We start from the raw sequence: 21936 nt of genomic DNA on the forward strand, positions 1-21936 counted from the left end.
CCTCGCTGTGCGCAGCCGCAGACCCAGGCCCTGCTGTGGGAAGATGAGATCGCCGCTGTAAAGTAGGGGGCGGGGCCTGAACGGAGGGGCGGGGCCTGGAAAGGATCCGAATCCTTTCAGAGACTGCTTAAGGAGCCCAAGAATTAGTAGGACATAGCCATGTCAAGTTCCCTGAACTGTGTTTTTCCCCTATGAAAGTAAAGCTGTTCCTTTATTAGGGTCTAAGAATTTCTTTTTCAGAACTCTAAGATAAATTTCAAATTATACTGATGATGTTTCCTGGTGAAAGACTACGCTTCCCATCTTCCCTTGCGGACTACGAAGTCATTTCTACCCCTGTAAGAGATCATATCTCATCTTCTGTGAGCATCTTGACCATCGACACACGTGGATACAAAAATATCCCCTCGCTAAGATCAGATCAAGCCTCTCTTTCCGCCTTCTGTCTCGCTACAGCTGCCTTTAATAATCTAACAAGTGAGATAAAAATTTGAACAAGAGGTGATGAGAAGTCTCTTCAGGTAAAGGTGCTTGCTGCCATGATAAGAGTTCGATCTCAGTAACCCACACAATGGAAGGAGAGAACCAACTCCCTCTAATGTCCTCTGACCTCCACACTCATGCTGTGACACTCGCATGCCCCTCCACACACATACACTAAATAAATAAAAGTAATTTGGATGAATATCCTAGTCATGTTGAGGAAAGAGACCATTCCCTAAAGAGTGTATACATGAGATCATAGCTACACATGAGAACTGATCTTTGTTGGTAGAAGGGAAGAGTCCACACGCTGGTCATGCTCCATTTAACAGAAGTGCCTTCCAGTCGGAAAATTCGCTAAGCAAAATGCTTATCTCTTCATGTGTTAAGATGCATGCATATTGATTACAACATTTCAATATAAAAGAGTGGAGCCAGGCACGGATAGCACATGCCTGAAACCCTAGCACTGTGGAGGAGGAACAGAAAGATCAGGAACTCTAGGTCATCCTCAGCTTCATAGGGAGTTCAAAACCAGTCTAGTCAGCTTAAGACCAGATCTCACAAAAATAAATAAGGGGCTGGAGAAATGGCTTGCCAGTTAAGAACTCTTGCTTGTAGTCATGAAGACAGGAGTTCAGATCCTAACATCCGTGTAACAAGCTAGGCATCACCCCCAAGCCTATAATCCCAGCTGTGAGGGGGCAGAGGCAGGATGATCACTAAGCTTATTGGCTTCCAGCTTATAAGGAAAAACAGGAGCCTCGAGTTTAGGGAGAGAAAGAGCAGGCAAAGAGTTACAGAGGAAGACAGTCAGTACCCTCTTCCCCTAGTATATACACAGCATGGATACCCATGAGCTCACACATGCATGCACACACACTCACATAGACATACACAAAATAAATAAATAAATAAATAAATAAATAAATAAATAAATAAATCTTTTTAAAATTAACTAAATAAATAAAATGAAAAACAGAAAGAAATAAACTAAGAAAAAGTAGTAAAAACCATAGATTTTATTGACACATACTGGTTATACACAGTCAGAGGTAGACTACATCTTATTATGACATATCTTTTTTATTTTGTGTGTATGAATGTGTTTGCCTGCATGTACATATGGGCATTGTGTTCCTGAAGAGGTCAGAAGAGGGTGCTGCACCCTCTGGAACTGGAGTTACAGATGGTTGTGAACTGCTGTATATGTGACGAGAACCAAACCTGTGTTAACAGCTGAGCCGTCTCTCAAGCTCATTGTGACAGCTCTAAACATACATGCAGCACATTTAGATCTTACTCATTGTGGTGGTTTGAACAAAAATGGTCCCTATAGCCCCATAGGGAGTAGTATTATTAGGAGGTGTGGCCTTGTCTGAGTAGGTGCGGCCTTGTTGGAGGAAGTGGTCACTGGGGTGGCCTTTGAGGTCTCAGATGCTCAAGCCATGCCCAGAGTGGCAGTCACTTCCTGCTGCCTATGGATCCAGATGTAGAGCTCTCAGCTCCTTCTCCAGCACCATGTCTGCCTGTATGCTGCCATGCTTCCCTCCATGATGATAATAGACTAAACCTCTGAACTGTAAGCCAGCTTCAATTAAATGTTTTCCTTTATAAGAGTTGATGTGGCTGGGCGGTGGTGACACACACCTTTAATCCCAGCACTTGGGAGGCAGAGCCAGGCGGATCTCTGTGAGTTTGAGGCCAGCCTGGGCTACCAAGTGAGTTCCAGGAAAGGCGCAAAGCTACACAGAGAAACCCTGTCTCGAAAAACCAAAAAAAAAAAAAAAAAAGAGTTGATGTGGTCATGGTGTCTCTTCACAGTGATTAAATCCTAAGACACTCATCATTTTTAATAGTCTCCTTTTCACTTTCTTATCTTTTTGCCCCCAGATTCCAAGTAGGAGAGAAAGTGCTGCTTATCTTTCTGAGCCTGGATTTTGCTTAGCATAATCCCCTGTTCCATCCAATTTCTTGCAAATGACATAATTTCACTATTCTTTATGGCTGAATGAAACTTCAGTGTACAAACCAGACATAGTGACCCACACCTGTAATCCCAGTACTCAAGAGGTAGAGGCAGGAGGATCAGGTCAAGTCCAGTTACATATCAAGTTATGGGCCAGCATGGGTTGCCTGAGACCTGCCCTGCTCCTCAAAAGAATCCTCCATTGTGCATATGTCCCATGTTTTCTTTATCCACATCTACTGGTAGCCATCTTGGCTGGTTCCATATCTTTTTTTTTTTAAAGATTTATTTATTTATTATGTATAGTGTTCTGCCTGTATGTATGCCTGCAGGCCAGAAGAGGGCACCAGATCTCATTACAGATGGTTGTGAGCCACCATGTGGTTGCTGGGAATTGAACTCAGGACCTCTGGAAAAGTAGCCAGTGTTCTTAACTGCTGAGCCATCTCTCCAGCCCTCCATATCTTGTCTACTGTAAATAATGCAATAAACAAGGGTGTGTAGGTATCTCCATGGCTTGTTGACATAGATTCCAGAAGCAGTGTAGCTGAATCACATGGAAATTCCCTTTTTAGTTGTTTCAGGCACTGCATGTTGACATCCATATTATTTCCCATTATGTCCATCAGCCTTAGTTAGGGTTTCTATTACTGTGAAGAGACACCACTACCAGGGCAACTCTTATAAAGAAAAAAATATTTAATTTGGGTGGCTTATATTTTTAGAGGTTTAGTCCATTTTCATCATGGTGCAACATATTGGTGTGCAGGCAGGCATGGTGATGGAGAAGTAGCTGAGAGTCCTATATCTTGACTCATAGGCAACAGCAAGTGAGTGATCTGAGACACTGGGTGTGGCTTGAGCATATATGAGACCTCAAAGCCCACCCCCACTGTGACATATTTCCTCCAACAAGGCCACATCTACTCCAACAAAGCCATACCTCCTAATAGTGCCACTCCCTATGAGCTTATGGGGTCTAATTGCATTCAAACTACTATAACATCTTTGCCAGCATCTGTTGTTTTCCTGGTGAAGCCCTGCTGTCTTTGCTAAGATATAATCTCAGTGTTCTGATCTGTACTTTCTTGAGGGCAAAGTTCAGCTAATGCATTCTTTCACATAGTAAATTTTTAAAAAGTTCTTTCATTTTGAATTGTATGTCTGTATGCGTGGGTATGTACATATAAGTGCAAACTATGAAGGCCTTAAGAGAATGTTGGATTCCTTGGAAGTGAAGCTACAGACAGTTGTGAACCACCAGATGTGGATGCTGGGAACCCAGTTCAGGTCCTTTGTAAGAATAGTGAATACTCTAAACTGATGAACATAACTCCAGCCCCACACAGTGATTTTTTTTAAGTCTCATTTGAAGAAGGGAGGTCCCCATCTAAGAATTCAGTTCACAAAGTAGCCACAGAGGAATCCATGGTGTGTCCCACAACAGCCTTATGCTATAGAAGCCATCCTCTTGCTGAGAAGCACCTTGAGCACATTGTGAAGCCACCCATATCCTCCTGGTAGGAGCTGCACCAGCTCATCTGAGGCATGCTTGGAGCCCTCAGTGGCCACTCCTGGACCAGTCCCAGTGTCCCCAGGGCTTGAAACAGGACTTGGCACTCTTTCATTAGCTTTTTATCATGGTCCATGACCTTACTTTTCACAGAAGTTGGTACCAGGAATGGGGTATTGTTGTGACAGGCCTAACCATACTACTTGTGGTGGAATGCACAGGTTCAGCTATGGTCTGCATCCTGTTTATGTTAAAAGTTTATCAGGTACATGACCTTATTGTGTCTGCAGATCATTAGGCACCTTGGCTGTTAGCAGTTTTTCATTCTGAACATCTAGTTTTGGGGGTGGCCGTTAGACTAACTGTTCAATGGTAGTAGCTGCTCAGTTGGAACCTCCAGCTTGCCCTGCATGGTCTGGAAAACCCCATTCCTATCTCTCTATCTCCTAACCCCGCCCACTCAGAGTCTCCAAATGCCAAAAAGATCAGTTCCACATTCTTGGCGCCTACTGCAGCTGAAGTTGCCAGCCACCCAAGTCCCTGCCTAAAGAGCTCAGCTTCTGACCATACTTGGGCACAGACTCAGCTTGAGGTGGACACGTCATCACCCCTTGCCTACAACCTATAAAGTCTTTCTGCTCTAATTGTGGGGAGGCTTCTCTGTCCTCAATGTCTGTGACTGGAGAACTCACCTGGAAGTAGCTTTGCTCAAATAAACCTGTTCTTACACTTTTTCATTTCAGCTTGATCTGGCTTATGGGGTCATCAGAGAAACTTATTATGGGGCAGGGTGGGGGAGGGCAAAAAAAAACCTATTAGCAGCTAGTAGACTGCCAGCAGGGGTCCAGTATCTTCTGTTTATCAACAAGTGGACCTAAACTGACCCATGCTACTTTCGTTTTGAAAATGAACCATTAGATTTTATTTCTTATACTCTGTCCCACTGATCTACATCTTGGCACTCCTTTTATGTTTTTAAATTTTGAATCAGGATCATTAGACTGCTCTGGTTAGCTTTGAACTCACTGTAAGTTCCAAGCTGTCCTCAAACTTGCAGTGGAATGTCCTTCCTCGCCCTCCCAAGTACTGTGATCACACGCATGCTCCACCACGCCCAGGTTTGTGACTTAACTTCGTAACTTGAAGTCTGTTCCCACTGGTCAAGTGACACACCAAGAAAGCTTGTGAAGACAATGTACCTGCCAAAACAAGCAAACCTGTTGGCACAATGGCACACACCTTTATTTTTATTTTTTTATTTTATTTAATTAACTTTTTTTTCATTTATTTTACATACCGACCACAATTTCTCTTCCCTCCTCTCTTTCTGTTACCACCCCAATCTACCCCGTCCCCACCACTCCTCCTCCTCCTCCTCCGTTCAGAAAGGGACAGGCCTCTCCCATGGGCTTGAACAAAGCATGGCACATCAAGTTGGGGCAGGACTGCGCCCCTCCCCCTGCATCGAGGCTGAGCAAGGTAATCCAGCATGGGGAACAGGTTTCCAAAAGCCAGCTAAGTGCCAGGGACAAGTCCTGATCTCACTGCTAGGAGCCTTACAATCTATACAACTGTCACATATATGCAGAGGGCCTAGGTCCGTCCCATGCGGGCCCCCTATCTGTTGGTCCAGAGTCCATGAGCTTCCACAAGCTCAGGTCAGCTGTCTCTGTGGGTTCCCCCATCATGACTTTGACCCCCCTGGCTTGTACAGTCCATCCTCCCTTTCTTCTTCTTTTTTTCTTCAAAGATTTATTTATTATGTATGCAAGTGTTCTACCTGCATGTATGCAGGCAGGCCAGAAGAGGGCACCAGATCTAACTACAGATGGTTGTGAGCCACCTTGTGGTTGCTGGGATTTGAACTCAGGACCTCTGGAAGAGTAGCCACTGCTTTTAACCTCTGAGCCATCTCTCCAGCCCACCGCCCCCCTCCCCAGGTTCTTCCCGTTCTTAAGCAGGACTCCCGGAGCTCGACCCACTGCTTGGCTGTGGATCTCTGCATCTGATTCCATCAGTTACTGGATAAAGGCTCTCTGATGACAATTAGGGTAGTCACCAATCTGATTGCAGTAGATGACCGGTTCAGGCACCCTTTCCACTATTCCTAGGAGTCTTAGCTGGGGTTCATGCTTGTAGATTCCTGGGGGTTTCCCTGGCACCAGGTTTCTTCCTAACCCCAAAATGGGTCCCCCATCAAGAAGTCTCTTTCCTCACTCTGCCCCTCCATCCTGTCCCCAACGCGCCTCCCGAAACCAGCCCACCCAACCTGCTCCCTCAAGTTTCCATTCCTCCACCGCCCCCAGCCCCAGTTTACCCAGGAGATCTCTTCTATTTCCCCTTCCCAGGGAAATCCATGCGTCCCTCTTTGGGCCTTCCTTGTTATCTAGTCTATGGCACATGCCTTTAATCCCAGCACTCAGGAAGCAGAGGCAGGCAGATCTCCGAGTTCGAGGCCAGCCTGATGTACATAGTGAGTTCCAGGAAAGCTAGGGCTACATAGTGAGATCCTGGTGATGAAGAGAAAACTTTGGAATTTTTAGCTTTAGTCACCGTGGCTAGATCAGCAGTGGGAAACTAGGTCAAGAAAGATAGGGGGGCTGGGGAGACAGTTCTCAGGTAGGAAAGTGCTTACTGAACAAGCATGAGGACCTGGGTTCAATCCCTCGAGCCTACATGAAAAGTCAGGCATGATGACACATGCTTGTAATCCAATGCACTAGGATGGTGGAGACAGTAGGGTCCCTGGGGCTCACTGGCCAACCAGCCTAAACTACTTGGCAAGTTCCAGGTCAATGAGAGAGGCTCTATCTCAATAAAGGTGGATGGCTCCTAAGCAATGATACCAGAGGTTGGCCTCTGGCTTCCACATGTCATACATGTGCACACACACACACACACACACACACACACACACACACACACAAACTCATACCCATATATACCCACACATAAAGACAAACAGCAAACCCCATATGCAGGACTGGCCTGACCAGGCCATGACCCTGTGGCTGATCCAGCCCTGCCCTGGCACTTGTCTCCAAGTCTTCCTGAGGAAGAGAGGTGGAGGAAGAGGCGGGAACAAGGTAAATAAAGGATCTGGGAGGGTTCCTGGCATTTCAGGGTGTGGCCTTCCACCAACAGAAAGCCATTCATGGCCAGGTTCAGGCTGTTTCTATTCCTGCTGCTGGCCCTGCCACCGCAGTCCTCCTCGCTGCCATGGCCAGACACTGCACAGGGCACCATGGCAGGCCTGATCCTGACTGCGCTCGAGAAAGCCACCTTGTTCCTGGAGGGCAGGCTGCCTCTAATCAACCTGGATGGTGCGGTCGGATTCCAAGTGCTGGAAGGTATGTGAGCCTTGCTCCCAGGTGGATGCTAGGAAAGCCAGTTCCCCCAGGACCTGAGACCCTGGGTGAGGATCCGGGCACTTCCTGAATGTGTGGTTCTCAGCCAGCTCTTATCAAACTTCATAGAATAAGGAAGGACTTAGAGGCAATATGAGAAAAGATTTGGCAATTATATTCCCAGAAGGAAAAGATTCCTTTGACAGTCCTGACAGGCTGGGAACAGTAAGAAAATGCCACTCCCCTCGTCTAAGGGTGCCTGCGACAAAAGAGGAACCCTCCCCCCCCATCATGCCCCATCTGCTTTCCTCCCCTTCCGCCAAAGGCAGCTAAAGGTCCCAAGAAAACAGCCAAGTGTTTGTTAGCTTTGGGAGGCATAAGATCTGTAAGGAGTGGGCTGGAAACCGGCCAAGGCACACCAAGACACAATGGTGTGCATGCATACAAGTACACATATGGGTTGCAGTGAGCTCCTGCCCAATGTTGCAAAGATCTCATGCCTGGTGTCTGCCTAGGCCTGGGCAGTGGGCATCTCCATGGAGATTCCCATGCCCTCCAGGCTGAGATGAAGTGAGACAGAGATGTATGCAGCGGCACCAAATTCCTCTAGAAAATAAGAAGCATGAGCTAGATGTGGTGATGTGTGCTTGTAATCCTAGAGCTCAGGAGGCAGAGGCAGTGGTGTTATGATTTACACGTGCTGGTGGGTAGAACCAAGGTGCCCCACGGCAGGTGAGAGACAGAGATGCCATGCAGACGGTGCTCAGTGAAGAGTTTTATTTGATGGGGAGAAGAAAAAGGAGGGAGAGAAAGAGGGAAAGAAAGAGGGAGAGAGAGAAGGAGAGAGAGAAGGGCAAGGGGTTCTAGAGGTACACACCTCATGGGAGGAAAGCAGAAGAGAGGGAAATGGGGAGAGTTTTCCCTTAAGAATAGGCTTTTACGTCAGGGCATAGGGTGGCACCAAAGGTCAGGATCAGAATATTAACAGGGGGATCTCTGTGACACTGAGGCCAGCCTGATCTACATAGTGAGTTCTAGGACAGCCAGGGCTACATAGAGAGACCCTGTTTAAAAATTTTTTTTAAAAAATTTAAAAAAAAATCCAACAAAGAAACGAAGGATGGCCGGTGGTGGTGCACACCTTTAATCCCAGCACACGGGAGGCAGAGGCAGGTGAATCTCTGTGAGTTCAAGGCCAGCCTGGTCTCTACAAAGTAAGTTTCAGGACAGGCTCCAAAAGCTACACAGAGAAACCCTGTCTTGGGAAAAAAAGAAGAAGAAGAAGAAGAAGAAGAAGAAGAAGAAGAAGAAGAAGAAGAAGAAGAAGAAGAAGAAGAGAAGGAGAAGAAGCAGCAAAGGATGAAGAAGGAGAAAGAGGAAGAGGAGAAGAGGGCAGGAGGGAGGGAAGGAGGAAGGACAGAGAGAGAAATAATAGTCATAATTTGCCTGGGGCTGGCTGGCTTTCCGTTCGGCACAGCAGGTTCAGTGCCAAGCCCCCCCTCCCGTAATTTTAGGGACCTATGAAGATATTCTAAATGGTAGATGAGTAGACATTGGCTGTAAGAACAAATCTATGCCTCCAGATGCCTCCTCTAGTCTAGACTTCTCCTCTTACCCCTCACAGACTGTAGTCTCCTGAGTCAATACAAAACGCTGAACTTCACTAAATGCTTTCTTTGTACAACAGAAAATGCTGTCTCCACACATTAGTTCACTTAATCCCTAAAACATCCCCTCAAGAGGTAACAGTTTATGATGATGAAGAAAGAGAGATTAAGTGACTTTTTCTGGCCAGTTGATGAAAAAGCATAGAGAATTAAGATTTGAACCCAAGCCCAACTCTAGAATTCAAGCTTAGCCACACCCCGGATCAGCTTTATAGGAGCCTCATTTCCACTCAGGACCATGACTATAGCCTTGAGTGTTCCCCTGCTCATGTGTTTGGTCAGATGTTAGAATGAATGACTTCTGACCTCATCCTCCTCCAGTGCAACTTCTAGGAGTCCAGGGAAAATGGGCTTCCGACCCGCTGCTGCAGCCTCTCAGCTTGCGTGCTGGACAGCTGGCCAACACACTGTCTGTTCTACTCCAAAAATCCATCTTCTACCTCAAGCAGAGTGACCCCACATACCTAAGAGGTAAGAGCGGTGCGGGCCTACTGCATCAAAGGCAGCATCCTGGGTGCTCACTGAAATACCAGGTATGGGCACCTCCTGAAGCAAGGCAGGGCAGGGTCAGGTCTACATCAGTCGTCTGGAAGCCACAGGTGACCCAGCCACTTCCTGACTTTAATCCAGATTTCCCATCCTAGGCCAGAGAGACAGATCTGAGGTGGCCTGTCTCTTTGCACAGAGAACCTTAGTGCCTACCATTCTGTATTTTGTATCAAAAAACAACAACAACAAAAAAAACAAGAGTCCATCACCTTGCCCCGTTTAAGCAGAGCAGTGGTTCTCAGCCTTCCTAGTGCTGTGACCCTTTAACACAGTTCCTCATGTTGTAGTGACCCACAACCATAAAACTATGTTCATTGTTACTTCATAACTGTAATTTTGCTACTGTTATGAACCATAATGTAACTCTCTGTGTTTCCCAGTGGTCTTAGGTGACCCCTGTGAAATGGGGTCGAGACCCACAGGTTGAGCACTCCTGCCACAGAGGCTGCTATCCTATAAGCCTGATTGATCTGTTCCTGATGAGGACAGGGCCATGTGCAGCACTGGTGTCTGCTGTGTGATGCTTTCCCTGGGAAGACATGAATGTCTGTTCGCCCCAGATAGGGAAAAATGGGCGAGGGGTCACTCCCAGGAGTATGGAGGACTCACAGACAGCTGTATCCTTACAGCCCACCCCAGCATGGATGCCGATTACACAAGCTGGAATGTTACTGTCTAGAGATCTAGATCAGGTTCATCTTCCCTGCTAATTAAGGAAATAAACGGCAGGAAGACTCTGGAGTACAGGAGGCAGCAGCAGCAGGGAAAATCTCGGACAGCACAGTCAGCAGAGGGAATAGGGGTGCACACAGCACGGCTCACGGAGAGTTGGCCCCCTTGCAAGGCAGAGGGGCTCTCCTGGAGGACTGGGGGTTTGAAGGGTGCTTTGTGAGCTGGAATGAGTCCCCTTCCCTTAATTTAGGATTGGTCAAACTGAGAGACACATACTTCAGATAAACATATCCTGGTCCAGCTTTGAGCATATCTGACTGGCCTGGACCAGTCACTAGAGGGGAGGCCTTACCAGCAGGAGAAAAAGCCACCAGGTCAGGGGAATGAGGAAGAAGCTGTCATCTTGAATGTCCATCTGTGGCCCCTCTCCCTGTGCCCATCAGATCTAATTCCTGGCCCCTTCAGAACCAACGAGCTCTCCACATGACTTGTAGTCAGCTTGACAGGTCACATCTCTGCCAGGCAGCTTGGATGGTTTGAACCTCCCCACAGTCTTACTACACAGATGAACCAGGACCTTAATTAAGAGTGTGTCCAGCCTTCCCAGAAGCCCCTGGCTGGCCAATGATTTCATAAGAGCTCCACTGTACACCCAACCCAAGAGGACTGGGATTTTTCTATCAAGACCTCATAGTTCCATGCGATGCTGAGGATTTAGGCAAAGTCTGTCTGTAAATCCTTGCCATTGATTAGGGGAAATGTTCATTTCCTGACAGAGTGACAGTGAGTGCATCTGGTAAATTTCAGGGTCATAACAGCTTCCTTTTAAATATTTTTAAAGTTGCTATGTATGTGACTGTTTCACCTGCATATATGTCTGAGTACCACATGCATGCCTGGTGTCTGAGGGCTGTGTATTTAGGCAAATCCTATACCCTATTGATTAGGGAAAATGTTCTGGTTTTGTTGTTTTAGAAAAGGGGACCAAGGGCTAGGGATATAGCTCAGTTGGTAGAGGACTTGTTGCCTAACATGTACACAGTCCTGAGTTCCCTCCCAGCACTGTGTAAATCACTTGGGATGGTGCATGCCCATAATCCCAGAATTTGCTGAGGTGGAGGCAAGGAGATCGGGAGCTCAAGGTCCTCCTCAGCTATGTAGTTAAACTATTTAGGGCCAGCCTGGGCTACATGAGACCTGATAGAAGAAAAGTAACTGGTGGGATTCAAACTTTATGCTCAGTCCAGGCAAGGCTCAGGCAGAGCTGCCCTCCTGCTGTGGACTTAGGTCCCAGGAGGATGTCTTGCTAGTTTTATGTCAATTTGACAAAAACTAGAGTCATTTATTTGGGAGGAGGGACTCAACGCTGACAAATGCCTCTGTAAAATGTTGGCACACTCCTTTAATCCCAGCACTCGGGGAGGGGGGCGGCAGAGGCAGGTGAATTTCTGTGAGTTCGGGGCCAGTCTGGTCTACAAAGTGAGTTCTAGAACAGCCAGGAATGTTATACAGAGAAATCCTGTCTTGAAAAAAACAAAAGTAAAAAAAAAAAAAATTGCCTGTAGGAGAGTCTGATCGATGATTGATTGATTTGGGGAGGGGGGCAATCTCACTGTAGGTGGTATCACTCCTGGGAAGGTGGTCCTGGGTGCTATAAGAAAGCAGATTGAGCAAGCACTCCTCCATGGCCTCTGCATCAGCTCCTGCATACAGTTTTCTGCCCTGTTTGAGTTCCTTCCCTGACTTCCCTCAGTGGCGGAGCGTGACCTGAGAGTCCAGTTTGCTTTTGGACATGGTGTTTCATCACAGCAGTAGAAATTCCACCTAAGACAGAGGGGCATCCATTTTCTGGGCTGGGAATAACCATCAGTATTATAGCTCTTGGTTCCTGACCATTCAGCACACTTTCTGGAACCTCTCCTCTGCAGAGTTCCAACCAAGCATTCAGCCTGGGTTTTGGAAGTTGCCACATGCGTGGACACGCACCAATGCCTCCCTGGTCTACCCCCAGCTGGAGCCCCTGGACACATTCTCAGAGGAAAGCAGCGATGCGTGCCTGGTGCAACTGCTAGGAACCGGGTGGGTCCCCTATCTCCCCAGTACCTAAAATCCCCATGGTGTCCCCTGGGCCACAAGCAGAGCTTTGAGCAAATGCAGGTGCATGTGCACAGGTACTCACCCTCTCCCACCCTGCTCCATGCAATCCAAATCTCACTTTCCCTGGACCACAGCATTTGAACGCCTCCTCAAAGTGGCTGAGTCCTTCTGCACACAGGACAAAGCCTCAGTACCTGCCAGTCCCTGCAGGGCTCCAAGCACCTCTCACCCAGCCTCTGGGGGCAGTACTGAACACAGTACCCAGCCTCTGGGGGCAGTACTGAACAGTCTTACTCCCCATTTCCTTCTGCAGCTGGCAGGCTTGCAGCAAGGTCTAGGGCATTTTAGTGCAGGGGGCAGGGCAGAATGGAGGGGGCATTGTCTTCTTAGCCTCTGTCAGAGAAGGTGCCAAGCCACAGCTGACCCACAGTGGGGCTGCACTCTAGGTGGTGACCTATACTGTCATAGAGGGTATGAGTAAGTATGTTGAGCCCAGACCACACTCCCCAGTTTGCTGGGTTTGGATGGTCCTTTATTTAGGAGACTGATAGGAAAGATACTTGGGGACTCCATGGAAGTGATAGGAAGTCTCAGACACTGGTGGCCTCCCAGCCCAGGACAGTTCAGCAGCGCTTCTTCCCCTGAGCTAGATCAAGACCAGGACACAGTCAGTCATGGTATCATATACCTGTAATCCCAGCACTCAAAGAGGTTGAGACAGGAGGACTGGGCTACAGAATGAGACCTTGTCTCAAAACAAAGTAAGACCCAGGACACCTGTATTTTGTTTGGCAACCTTTGTGCCCATCCCAGAACCCTCACCCTAATAACCACAGAGGGAAACACAGGGTGTGCAGACTCTGGGTAGGATGGGAGGGAGCACTGTCCTCACCAGCCTGGTTTGTCTTCTCGCAGGACAGACAGTAGCCAGCCTTGCAGGCTCTCCAATTTCTGCAGAACCCTTATGACCAAGGCCGGCTGCTCAGGCTACAGCCTGTCCCACCAGCTGCTCTTCTTCCTCTGGGCCAGAATGGTAAGTGCTGAGCAGAGAAGAAAAGCCTATTCTCAACCCCTTTTCTCCTCCCACAGCGTGGCGTGGTGACCTGTGAGGCTCCCTGGGCCACACTTTCTAACAGCATTTGAACCTGCCTTAGAGCGCTGCCTAGTGTTTGTCCTCACGTCAGACACTGCCACTACCTACCTACATTGCCCACCCAAGCAAGATCCTCTCTGTCTCTACCGGTAGTGTCTAACCTTTGAATGCAGCACAACACAAAACTGTAATCCCACTTAAAACATTATAAAGTTTCTAAAATTTCTTTGTAACTCTACTGTGCAAATAATATCATCTCAGAATGTCAAAAGGTTGGACACACCTGCATGGCCTTCCCTTTCTGGAAAAAGACTTTGATGCTCACAAAGGCTAATTAGTGAGCCATGGTCACTCAGCTCCTAGCTGACAAGCCAGGATTTAAGCTGACTCTGATGACTCTGCAAAGCGGGCAGTGTGGCTGGGAAGGGAAGAGAGACCTGCCTCCAAATACAGCCCCTGCCAGACCAGCTCAGAGCTGCAGGCCCTCCCTGACTGAGCATGTATCTCCCACACGCCCACTTCCTCATCTCCTGCTGTCTGTCTGTCCCCCAGCAAGGGTGCACTGAAGGGCTGTTCCGCCAGAGCCAGCACTACATGAATGTCTTCTGTGCCAATATGATGGAACTGAACCGGAGAGCCGAGGCCATGGGATATGCTTATCCCACCCAAGACCTCTTCATGGAAAACAGTGAGCCTAGCTTTCTGCCCTCAGGGTATAGTAGGTGGAGTTTACGAGGGGGCTGCATGCACATACTCCGGATTGCTAAATTAAGCAAGTAAACTCAGAAGGTACAGGTCTAGGGAGGTAGCTTAGTCAGTAAAGAGCTTGTGTTACAAGCACGAGGCCCTGAGTTTGATCCCCAGCACTCCTGTGAAAAAGCCAGGTATGGTGACACATGACACATGCTTGTAATCCCAGAGCAGAGGAGGCAGGGACAGGTGGATCCTCAGGGGCACTGGGGAGATAGAGACAGATGGATCCCCCCCGGACTTGGTGGCCAGCAAGCTTAGGTGAATGGGCAAGTCCAAGGTCCTAAGAGATCCTGTCTTGAAAAATAAGGTGGGGCTGGCTAGACGGCTCAGGTGATTAAAAAAAAAAAAAAAAAAGGTGTTCACCTTTAAGCCTGAGGACATGAATTCAGTCCCTGAGATCCACGTGGTAGAAGGGGAGAATCAGCTTCTGCAAGCTATCCTCTGACCTCTACACATGCCACGGCACACACATGCCCACACACAATAGGAAAACAAATAATGTAATAAAAAAAATAAGGGCCGGGCGGTGGTGGCGCACGCCTTTAATCCCAGCACTCGGGAGGCAGAGCCAGGCTATCGATCTCTGTGAGTTCGAGGCCAGCCTGGGCTACCAAGTGAGTTCCAGGAAAGGCGCAAAGCTACACAGAGAAACCCTGTCTCGAAAAAAAATAAATAAATAAAAAAATAAGGTGGGCAGCTCTTTCTAGTTAACCTCTGGCCTCCACAGAAACTTGCACACATATTGCTTATTAGAGTCTTAAATGTAATTGCATGTCTATTCGTCACAGTGACTGCTCTTTGCCCACCAAGTCTGACCAACTTGCAAATAGACGCCTCCCCAAGGTCTTGGAGATAAAGAGAAAGGGAGCCCTTGGGTGGCTGCTTCTTTCCAAGCACCTCCACCAAGCCTGACTCCTGCAGCCCTGTGATGGAAGAGGCAGTTCTAGGGCCTGGGAGCCTCTGGTGGCCAAGACAGAACATCCTTCCAGTCCCTGTATCCTAGAGCAAAGGAGACAGAGGCATGCAGGTCCCTTAAGCACCCCCTCCTGTGGTGGCCCCAGGGACACAGGGCAGATGGTGGAGACAGACCTACAGAGGAGACTTGGTGTATTTGCAGTCATGTTCTGTGGTATGGCCGGCTTCTCCGACTTCTACAAGCTGCGCTGGCTGGAGGCTATTCTCAGCTGGCAGAAGCCCCAGCTGGGATGCTTTGGGAAGCCTGGTGAGTTGCCTGTCTGCCCTGGCTGGGAGCAGTGGTTGGTGGGGTCCAAGTTTTTGGGTCACTCAAGAAACAAATGTACTGGCACCGAGCACCAACTGTGATTTAGAACATATAAATAAATTCATTCCTCCAGCACTTCCTGAGCATCCGTGAATGCACCAGATATTATCTAGGTGCTGGGAAAGTCAGAGCTGAAGGAAAGGGGCAGAAACCCCTTCCATATGTAGATATGGTCATGGCAAGTTCTGCCAAGAGCTGAGAAAGCACAGAACACTGGGGAAGGCTCTTTAGACAGAAGGTATCACGGAAGACCGCCAGGAGGGGATGACAGTTGAGAAGCCTGGGATAAGCCTCTTCCAATCATGTGACATGTGACAGCAGGTTGTTTTCAATTTTCCTATCTGAAAATAAGTGAGCATAAGCATCACCACCTTCCATGAACCCCCAGATTGTGCCCGACACAGAGCAGGCTCCCAGGAAGTGCCAATATCTCCATGAGATGCTTAGGGTCCTTAAAGCAGCAACCACCTTTGAGATTAGAAGAAAGCTAAGGTGTGGTGATGCCCTAAGGATGGATGGTGGATGGATGGATGGATGGACGGATGGATACATGGGTGGATGGACACATGGGTGTATGTATGTATATTATATATATATATATATATATAAATATATATATATATATATATGGATGGATGGATACATGGGTGGATGGATGGATATGTGGGTGGATGGATGGATACATGGGTGGATGGATACATGGGTGTATGTATGTATACATGTATGTATGTATGTATGTATGTATGTATGGATGGATGGATGGATGGATAGATGGATGGATGGATATGTGGGTGGATGGATGGATACATGGGGGATGGATGGATGGATGGGTTGATGGATGGACATAAGGTATGTATGGTGATGTGCTAAGGCAATGGAGATGCAGCCCTGTCAACCTAGCCACTGAAGATACTGAGGCTGGAGGATCAGAAGTCCAAGGCCTGCCTGGCCTCAGAGTGTGTTCCAGGCTGGCCTGAGCAATTTAGTGAGACCCTGCCTCAAAATAACAGTTGGGGGTGCACTTCAAGTAGGTTTAGGATGTAAAGACCTTTGCCACCAAATACGGTGACCTAGTCTTATGTGGTAGAAGAGAATTGACTCCCAAAAGTTGTTTTTTGTCCTCTACACATGTCACCCCCAAATAATTAAATGTAACAGTAATTTTATTTTTAAGTTATCTGTATGTATATGAGTATTTTTCCTGCATATATGTCTGTGTTCCATGCGTATGCAGTGCCCACAGAGGCTGGAAGAGAGCTCAGGTCCTCTAGGACTGCAGTTACAGAAGGTTGTGAGCTGCCATGTTGGTGCTGGGAATCAAACCTGGGTCCTCTGGGAGAGCAGCCAGTGCTCTTGATTACTGATCTATGTCTCCAGCCCTGATAATAATTTTTAAAAGGGCGAGGTGGCAGAGGGTGGGCCCAGCATGTGCAAGACTCTATATTCAATCCAAAGTACCACAAAAATAAATAAACAAAATAAGTAAGTAAAAGAAGTTTCAAAAACAGCTTACAGTGGTTCACATCTATAGTACCAATGCTTGGGAGGCTAAGGCAGGAGGATTGCTGTAAGTTCTAGGCCATGTTGGGCTATGGAGTAAGAACCTATCTCAAAACAACAGCTTGGCATGGTGGCACACGCCTTTAATTCCAGTACTTGGGAGGCAAAGGCAGGCAGGTCTCTGTGAGTTTGGGGCCAGCCTGGTCTACAGAGTGAGTTCCAGGACAGCCAGGGCTACATAGTGAGATGCGTGTCTCAAAAAAACAAAACAAAACAACAATATTGTGGTTTATAGAATGCAGAGTCCTAGGACACTTAAAGAGTGAGTGGTCAGGTAGGACGGACCCCTGCATTTCTTCGGAGTCCCCCTAGAGGTTCTGATATAGGGGGTGGAGCTTAGAGGACAAACATGGCCCTGTGGTGGGCTCTACACATAGGCACAGGCAGAAACCTCTAGAACAGTGGTTCTCAACCTTCCTAGTGCTGCGACCCTTTAATACAGTTCCTCACGTTGTAGTGACCCCCTCCCCCCAGCCATGAAATCATTTCATTGCTACTTCATAACTACAATTTTGCCACTGTTACAAACCGTTATGTAAATATCCCGTATGTAGGATGTCTGATACAAAACTACCAAAGGGGTTGCGGCCCACAGGTTGATAACCCCTGCTCTAAGTCCCTAAGGGGGTCAGGAGGGGAAGAGGTTTATTGAGTGAGAGCTAAAGTCTATCCTGAGAACTTGGCCTTTGGCTCTTCTCCAGATGCAAAGGGGGACCTTCCGGAAGGCACTCCGCGTCGGCAGGGCGTTCTGAGAAGAGTGCGCAGACGGGAAAGACTGTTCACAGGTGACAGATGCTCAGGGCTCGCTGACCCATCACCCAAGCACTAAAGGCTTCTGCCTGTTTGGTGGTGGTTGTTTTCCCCAGTACAAGGGGATAAGACCAAGGGTCTTGGGCATGCCAGTGAGTGCTCTACCACTCAGCTTTCCCACCTCTGTTTCCTCCCTTCCGACAGTTAGCTCAGTGGAAAAAGGCCTGAGCCTTACTTGTAGGGGCAAGGGAAGGGTCAGCATCTATGATGCTCTTCTTAGTTCTGAGCAGGACAGCAATATGCCTACCCAGTGCCTGGCAGAGCAGCTGGGGGAAACCCATAAAGCATTTATAATGGGGTGTATTAAACAAAAGGCCAAGTTTGCTCCCAGGACCTCTCTCCCCTCTACAGATGGCTGTTCTTGTCACAACACAGCCACCGCAGTCGCAGCCCTGGGTGGCTTTCTCTACATCCTGGCAGAATACCACCCAGACAATGGAGAGCCACATCCACCCACACCGTCACCAGAGAGCGACTATCAAGACGGCGTGCCCATGCCTGAGGTCCAGAGGATTGGCAGGCCCCTTACCATTTCTTCTTAGATCCTGGAGTCAGGGGTCACATGCTGAGGGGGCAAATGTGGAAAGTGAGCAGCTATAACCCCATCACCACATCCAGGTGTTTAAAAGTCTCAAGAGAGCAGGGCCAGGGAAGGCAGGGTTGGAGAGTGGGGTTGACCAGATATCAGCAGAATACATAGAGTAGTCAATCACAGCTGAGTCTTTTGTCTTTTGTGTATACGTATCAGATCATTTGTTTGTTTGTTTGTTTGTTGAAATAGGGTCTCAATGTGCAGCCCTGGAACTCACAGAGATCTGCCTGCCTCTGCCTCCCAAGTGCTGGGATTAAAGGTGCATGTCCAGCTGTGCATCAGACCCTGATGTGTAGTCCAGATTGGGCTTAATATCCTCCTGCCTCCACTTCCTGAGTGCTAAGATCGTAAGTGTGTGCTACCACACCCTGTTGGGAGTTGAGTCTTGTTTCTCAGCCATAAAGACAATCTTGGATGACTTCAGGGTCTCTGTTTCAAGTCCCCAATTTCAGTCGATACAAATCTTGAATGGACCCAGTGTTCTACTCTGTTCTCTGCAACTATAACAGAATAACTGAGTCTGGGTGACTTATAAGCAATGGAGGTTTATTTGGCCTACAGTTCTGGAGTCTGTGATGTGCAGGGGCATGGTACCAGCATCAAGTGAGGGCCTGTATGCTGCTTCCTAACATGGCAGAAGGGCAAAGAACATGTGTGGGATAGAGATGGGCAGAGACTGGAGTAAGCCAGACCCATGCCATGATAACAAACACACTCTTGACAGAGTGCATGGATCCTACCAGAAGGGCCCAGAACCAAATCTCCTCCTAGCAGCCCCTGTATCACTATAGGTTTCTGTTGCTGTGAAGAGAAACCATGACCACGGCAACTCTTACAAAGGAAACATTTCACTGGGGTGGCAGCTTACAGCTCAGAGGGAGCACATGTGTGAAGGCAGACATGGTGCTGGGACTGAGAGCGCTACCTCTTGCAGGCAACAGGAAGTCACCTGAGTGTCACACTGAGGGAAGCTTGAGCAAAAGAGACCTCAAAGCCCGCCCCCACAGTGACATACTTCCACCAACAAGGCCACACCTCCTAAAGTGCCACTCCCCTTTGGGGACTATTTTCTTTCAAACCTCCACTGTCCCACCTCAGGTTTTCTTATTTTGCTTTGATTGTTGTTGTTTTTTTCTTCCCTAAAACAGTGCCTGGCACTGTAGCCCATGTTAGCCTCAAACTCACAGCACTCCTCCTGCCTCGGTCTCCCCAGTACTGTGGATTACAAGTGTGTGCCACCGTGCCTGGCCTGAGGTCCCACTTCTTACTACTGCTAGAGTGGTGATTAAGTTACAGTGTGGTGGCTGGGCTGGGTTAGTGAGTAGAGTGCTCCTCTAACATGTGTGAAGCCTTGGGGTCAATCCTCGGCACTATATAAACCAGGCACCGGTTTATACTGCGTGCCTGCAATCCCAGCACTCAGGAGCAGAAACAAAAATATTACAAGTTCAAAGTCATCCTTGGTCCCATAGGGAATTTGGGGCCAGCCCAGGCCAGGAGACCCTGTCTCAAAAATACAAACTAGTGAGATGGGTCAGTGGTTAAGCACACGGTTCTTTGGGAGGTTCAGTTTCCAGCACCCACGTGGCAGCTCACAGCTGTTTCAGTTTCAGGGGATCCAACACCCTCTCTGAAATCTGCAGGTACTACACACAAGTGGTGCACATACATACCCATGCAGGCCAAACATTAACATGCATAAAATACAAACAAATAAAAATCTTTTAAAAATAAAATTAAAAAATAGGACCAGCAAGAATGCTCAGTGGGTAGAGGTGCCTATTGCCACACTGTGGCCTGAGTTTGATTACAGGGATTCAGCTCCTCAAGTTGTCCTCTGAACTCATATGAGGGTACGCACATGCATGCACACACACACAAATGTAATTTAAAAATTTTTAATTGCCAAGCGTGGTAGCTCAAGCCTTTAATCCCAGCACTTGGGAGGCACAGGCAGGCGGATCTCTGTCAGTTCCAGGCCAGCCTGGTCTACAGAGTGAGTTCCAGGACAGTCAGGGCTGTTACGAAGGGAAACCTTGTCTCAAAAAAGCAAAACAAAAAAAAATTAGTTAAAAAATAAAATAAATTGCAAGGTGAGCTCTTTGGAAACCCTTCAAACTGTGGCACCTTCACCACTATGAAAGCCTGTCTGTTCTGATGTCAACATTGCATCTTTCCTGGGGAGGAGGTGAGGCTGAGAACAGCCTGTGGCCAGGAGAGGCGGCTCATGCTGATTTCTACATCCTGTGCATGGAACTCTGAAGGGTCCTGAGGGCATGGTGTCTGCAAGTGCAGTGCTATGTGTCCAATGGTCAGCACTGTGGCTTTGTGCACAGGCTCCAGTGCTCCGAGTCACTGGAAAAAGTCCCTGACTTCTCTGTGACTCAGTTTCCCCTTCTGTAACATCAGGATGATGACATCACCTATCTCAGTATGATGTTCACATCACATCACATGAAGATGATGTCTTTAGAGTGCCAAAAACTGCCTGTCACACTCAGTGCCAAGCAAGTGTCCTCTGAAGTTATGAGGTTAGAACGTCACAGACTGAGGGGAGTGTCCCAAAGCATCAGAAGGGGCAGCTGGCCCTCCCTGGAGTGCTCCCCAGTTCTTCCTCTCCTCTGGCTCAAGAAGGTATCTAAATGCTTTAGCATTTGAGAAAAGATCGTCTAGGACATCCTTAGGGGTTCGGTACCATCTGTAGGGGTGACGACACACTGTAAACACTGCTTCACCAGCTCGATAATGGAAAACAAGCTCCCAACTCAGTCCTAATCCAGTGGTGCTCTGACCCCACTGCCCTGCTTGATCCCACTGCCCTGCTTTGACCCCACTGCCCTGCTCTGACCCCACTGCCCTGCTCTGACCACACTGTCCTGCTCTGACCCCATTGCCCTGCTCTGACCACACTGCCCTGCTCTGACCCCACTGCCCTGCTCTGACCACACTGCCCTGCTCTGACCCCACTGCCCTGCTCTGACCACACTGCCCTGCTCTGCCCCCACTGCCCTGCTCTGACCACACTGCCCTGCTCTGACCCCACTGCCCTGCTTTGCCATAAATGGAAAGGCTGCTATCCTTATGTGACAGCTGAGCCACACCAAAGCCTGAGAATTAACTCATGCCTTGTGCAGTCAGTCAAGTGTAGCATGAATCTTAGAGGTCTTATTAATAAAATCAAGCCTGAGGCCAGTTATTGGGGTGGATGCTGGAAGATCAGAGAGACAGAACAGGCCACAGCTTCCTCACCTTGCCAGTTCCTCAGCTGATCCTGTTTCCTCAGACTGGAAGCCTCTGAGTCTTCATATCTGAATGGATCTCAGCTGAACTGCTGCTAGAAGCCTAAAAGCTTAACCAGCCAAATGCTTCTAGTTTCTGGTCCTCACGCCTTATATATCTTTCTGCTTTCTGCCATCACTCCCTGGGATTAAAGGCTCACTTTCTGGGATTAAAGGCGTGTGTCACCATGCCTGGCTGTTTCCAATGTGGTCCTGAACTCACAGAGATCCAGAGGGATTTCTGCCTCTGGAATGCTGGGATTAAAGGCAT

The 21936-nt window shown here is 48.2% G+C and overlaps 1 protein-coding gene across 3 annotated transcripts; it reads left to right on the top strand.

Annotated features, from left to right (window-relative positions):
• Positions 1–7119: 7119 nt before the first annotated feature.
• Positions 7120–18462, top strand: C8AH16orf89 (chromosome 8a C16orf89 homolog). Of its 3 annotated transcripts, XM_059269149.1 has the most exons (8): positions 7120–7315; positions 9301–9450; positions 12129–12279; positions 13213–13330; positions 13943–14078; positions 15261–15365; positions 17687–17770; positions 18147–18462. In XM_059269149.1, exons 1-8 carry the CDS (start codon positions 7120–7122, stop codon positions 18335–18337), a joined length of 1131 nt encoding a protein of 376 aa, XP_059125132.1. In that variant the 3' UTR covers positions 18338–18462. The 3 variants fall into 3 exon arrangements, with proteins under 3 accessions (XP_059125132.1, XP_059125133.1, XP_059125134.1); XM_059269150.1 differs by lacking the exon at positions 15261–15365; XM_059269151.1 differs by lacking the exon at positions 9301–9450.
• Positions 18463–21936: the final 3474 nt, after the last annotated feature.

The sequence above is a fragment of the Peromyscus eremicus genome, chromosome 8a, assembly GCF_949786415.1.
Source record: "Peromyscus eremicus chromosome 8a, PerEre_H2_v1, whole genome shotgun sequence".
NCBI lineage: Eukaryota > Metazoa > Chordata > Mammalia > Rodentia > Cricetidae > Peromyscus > Peromyscus eremicus.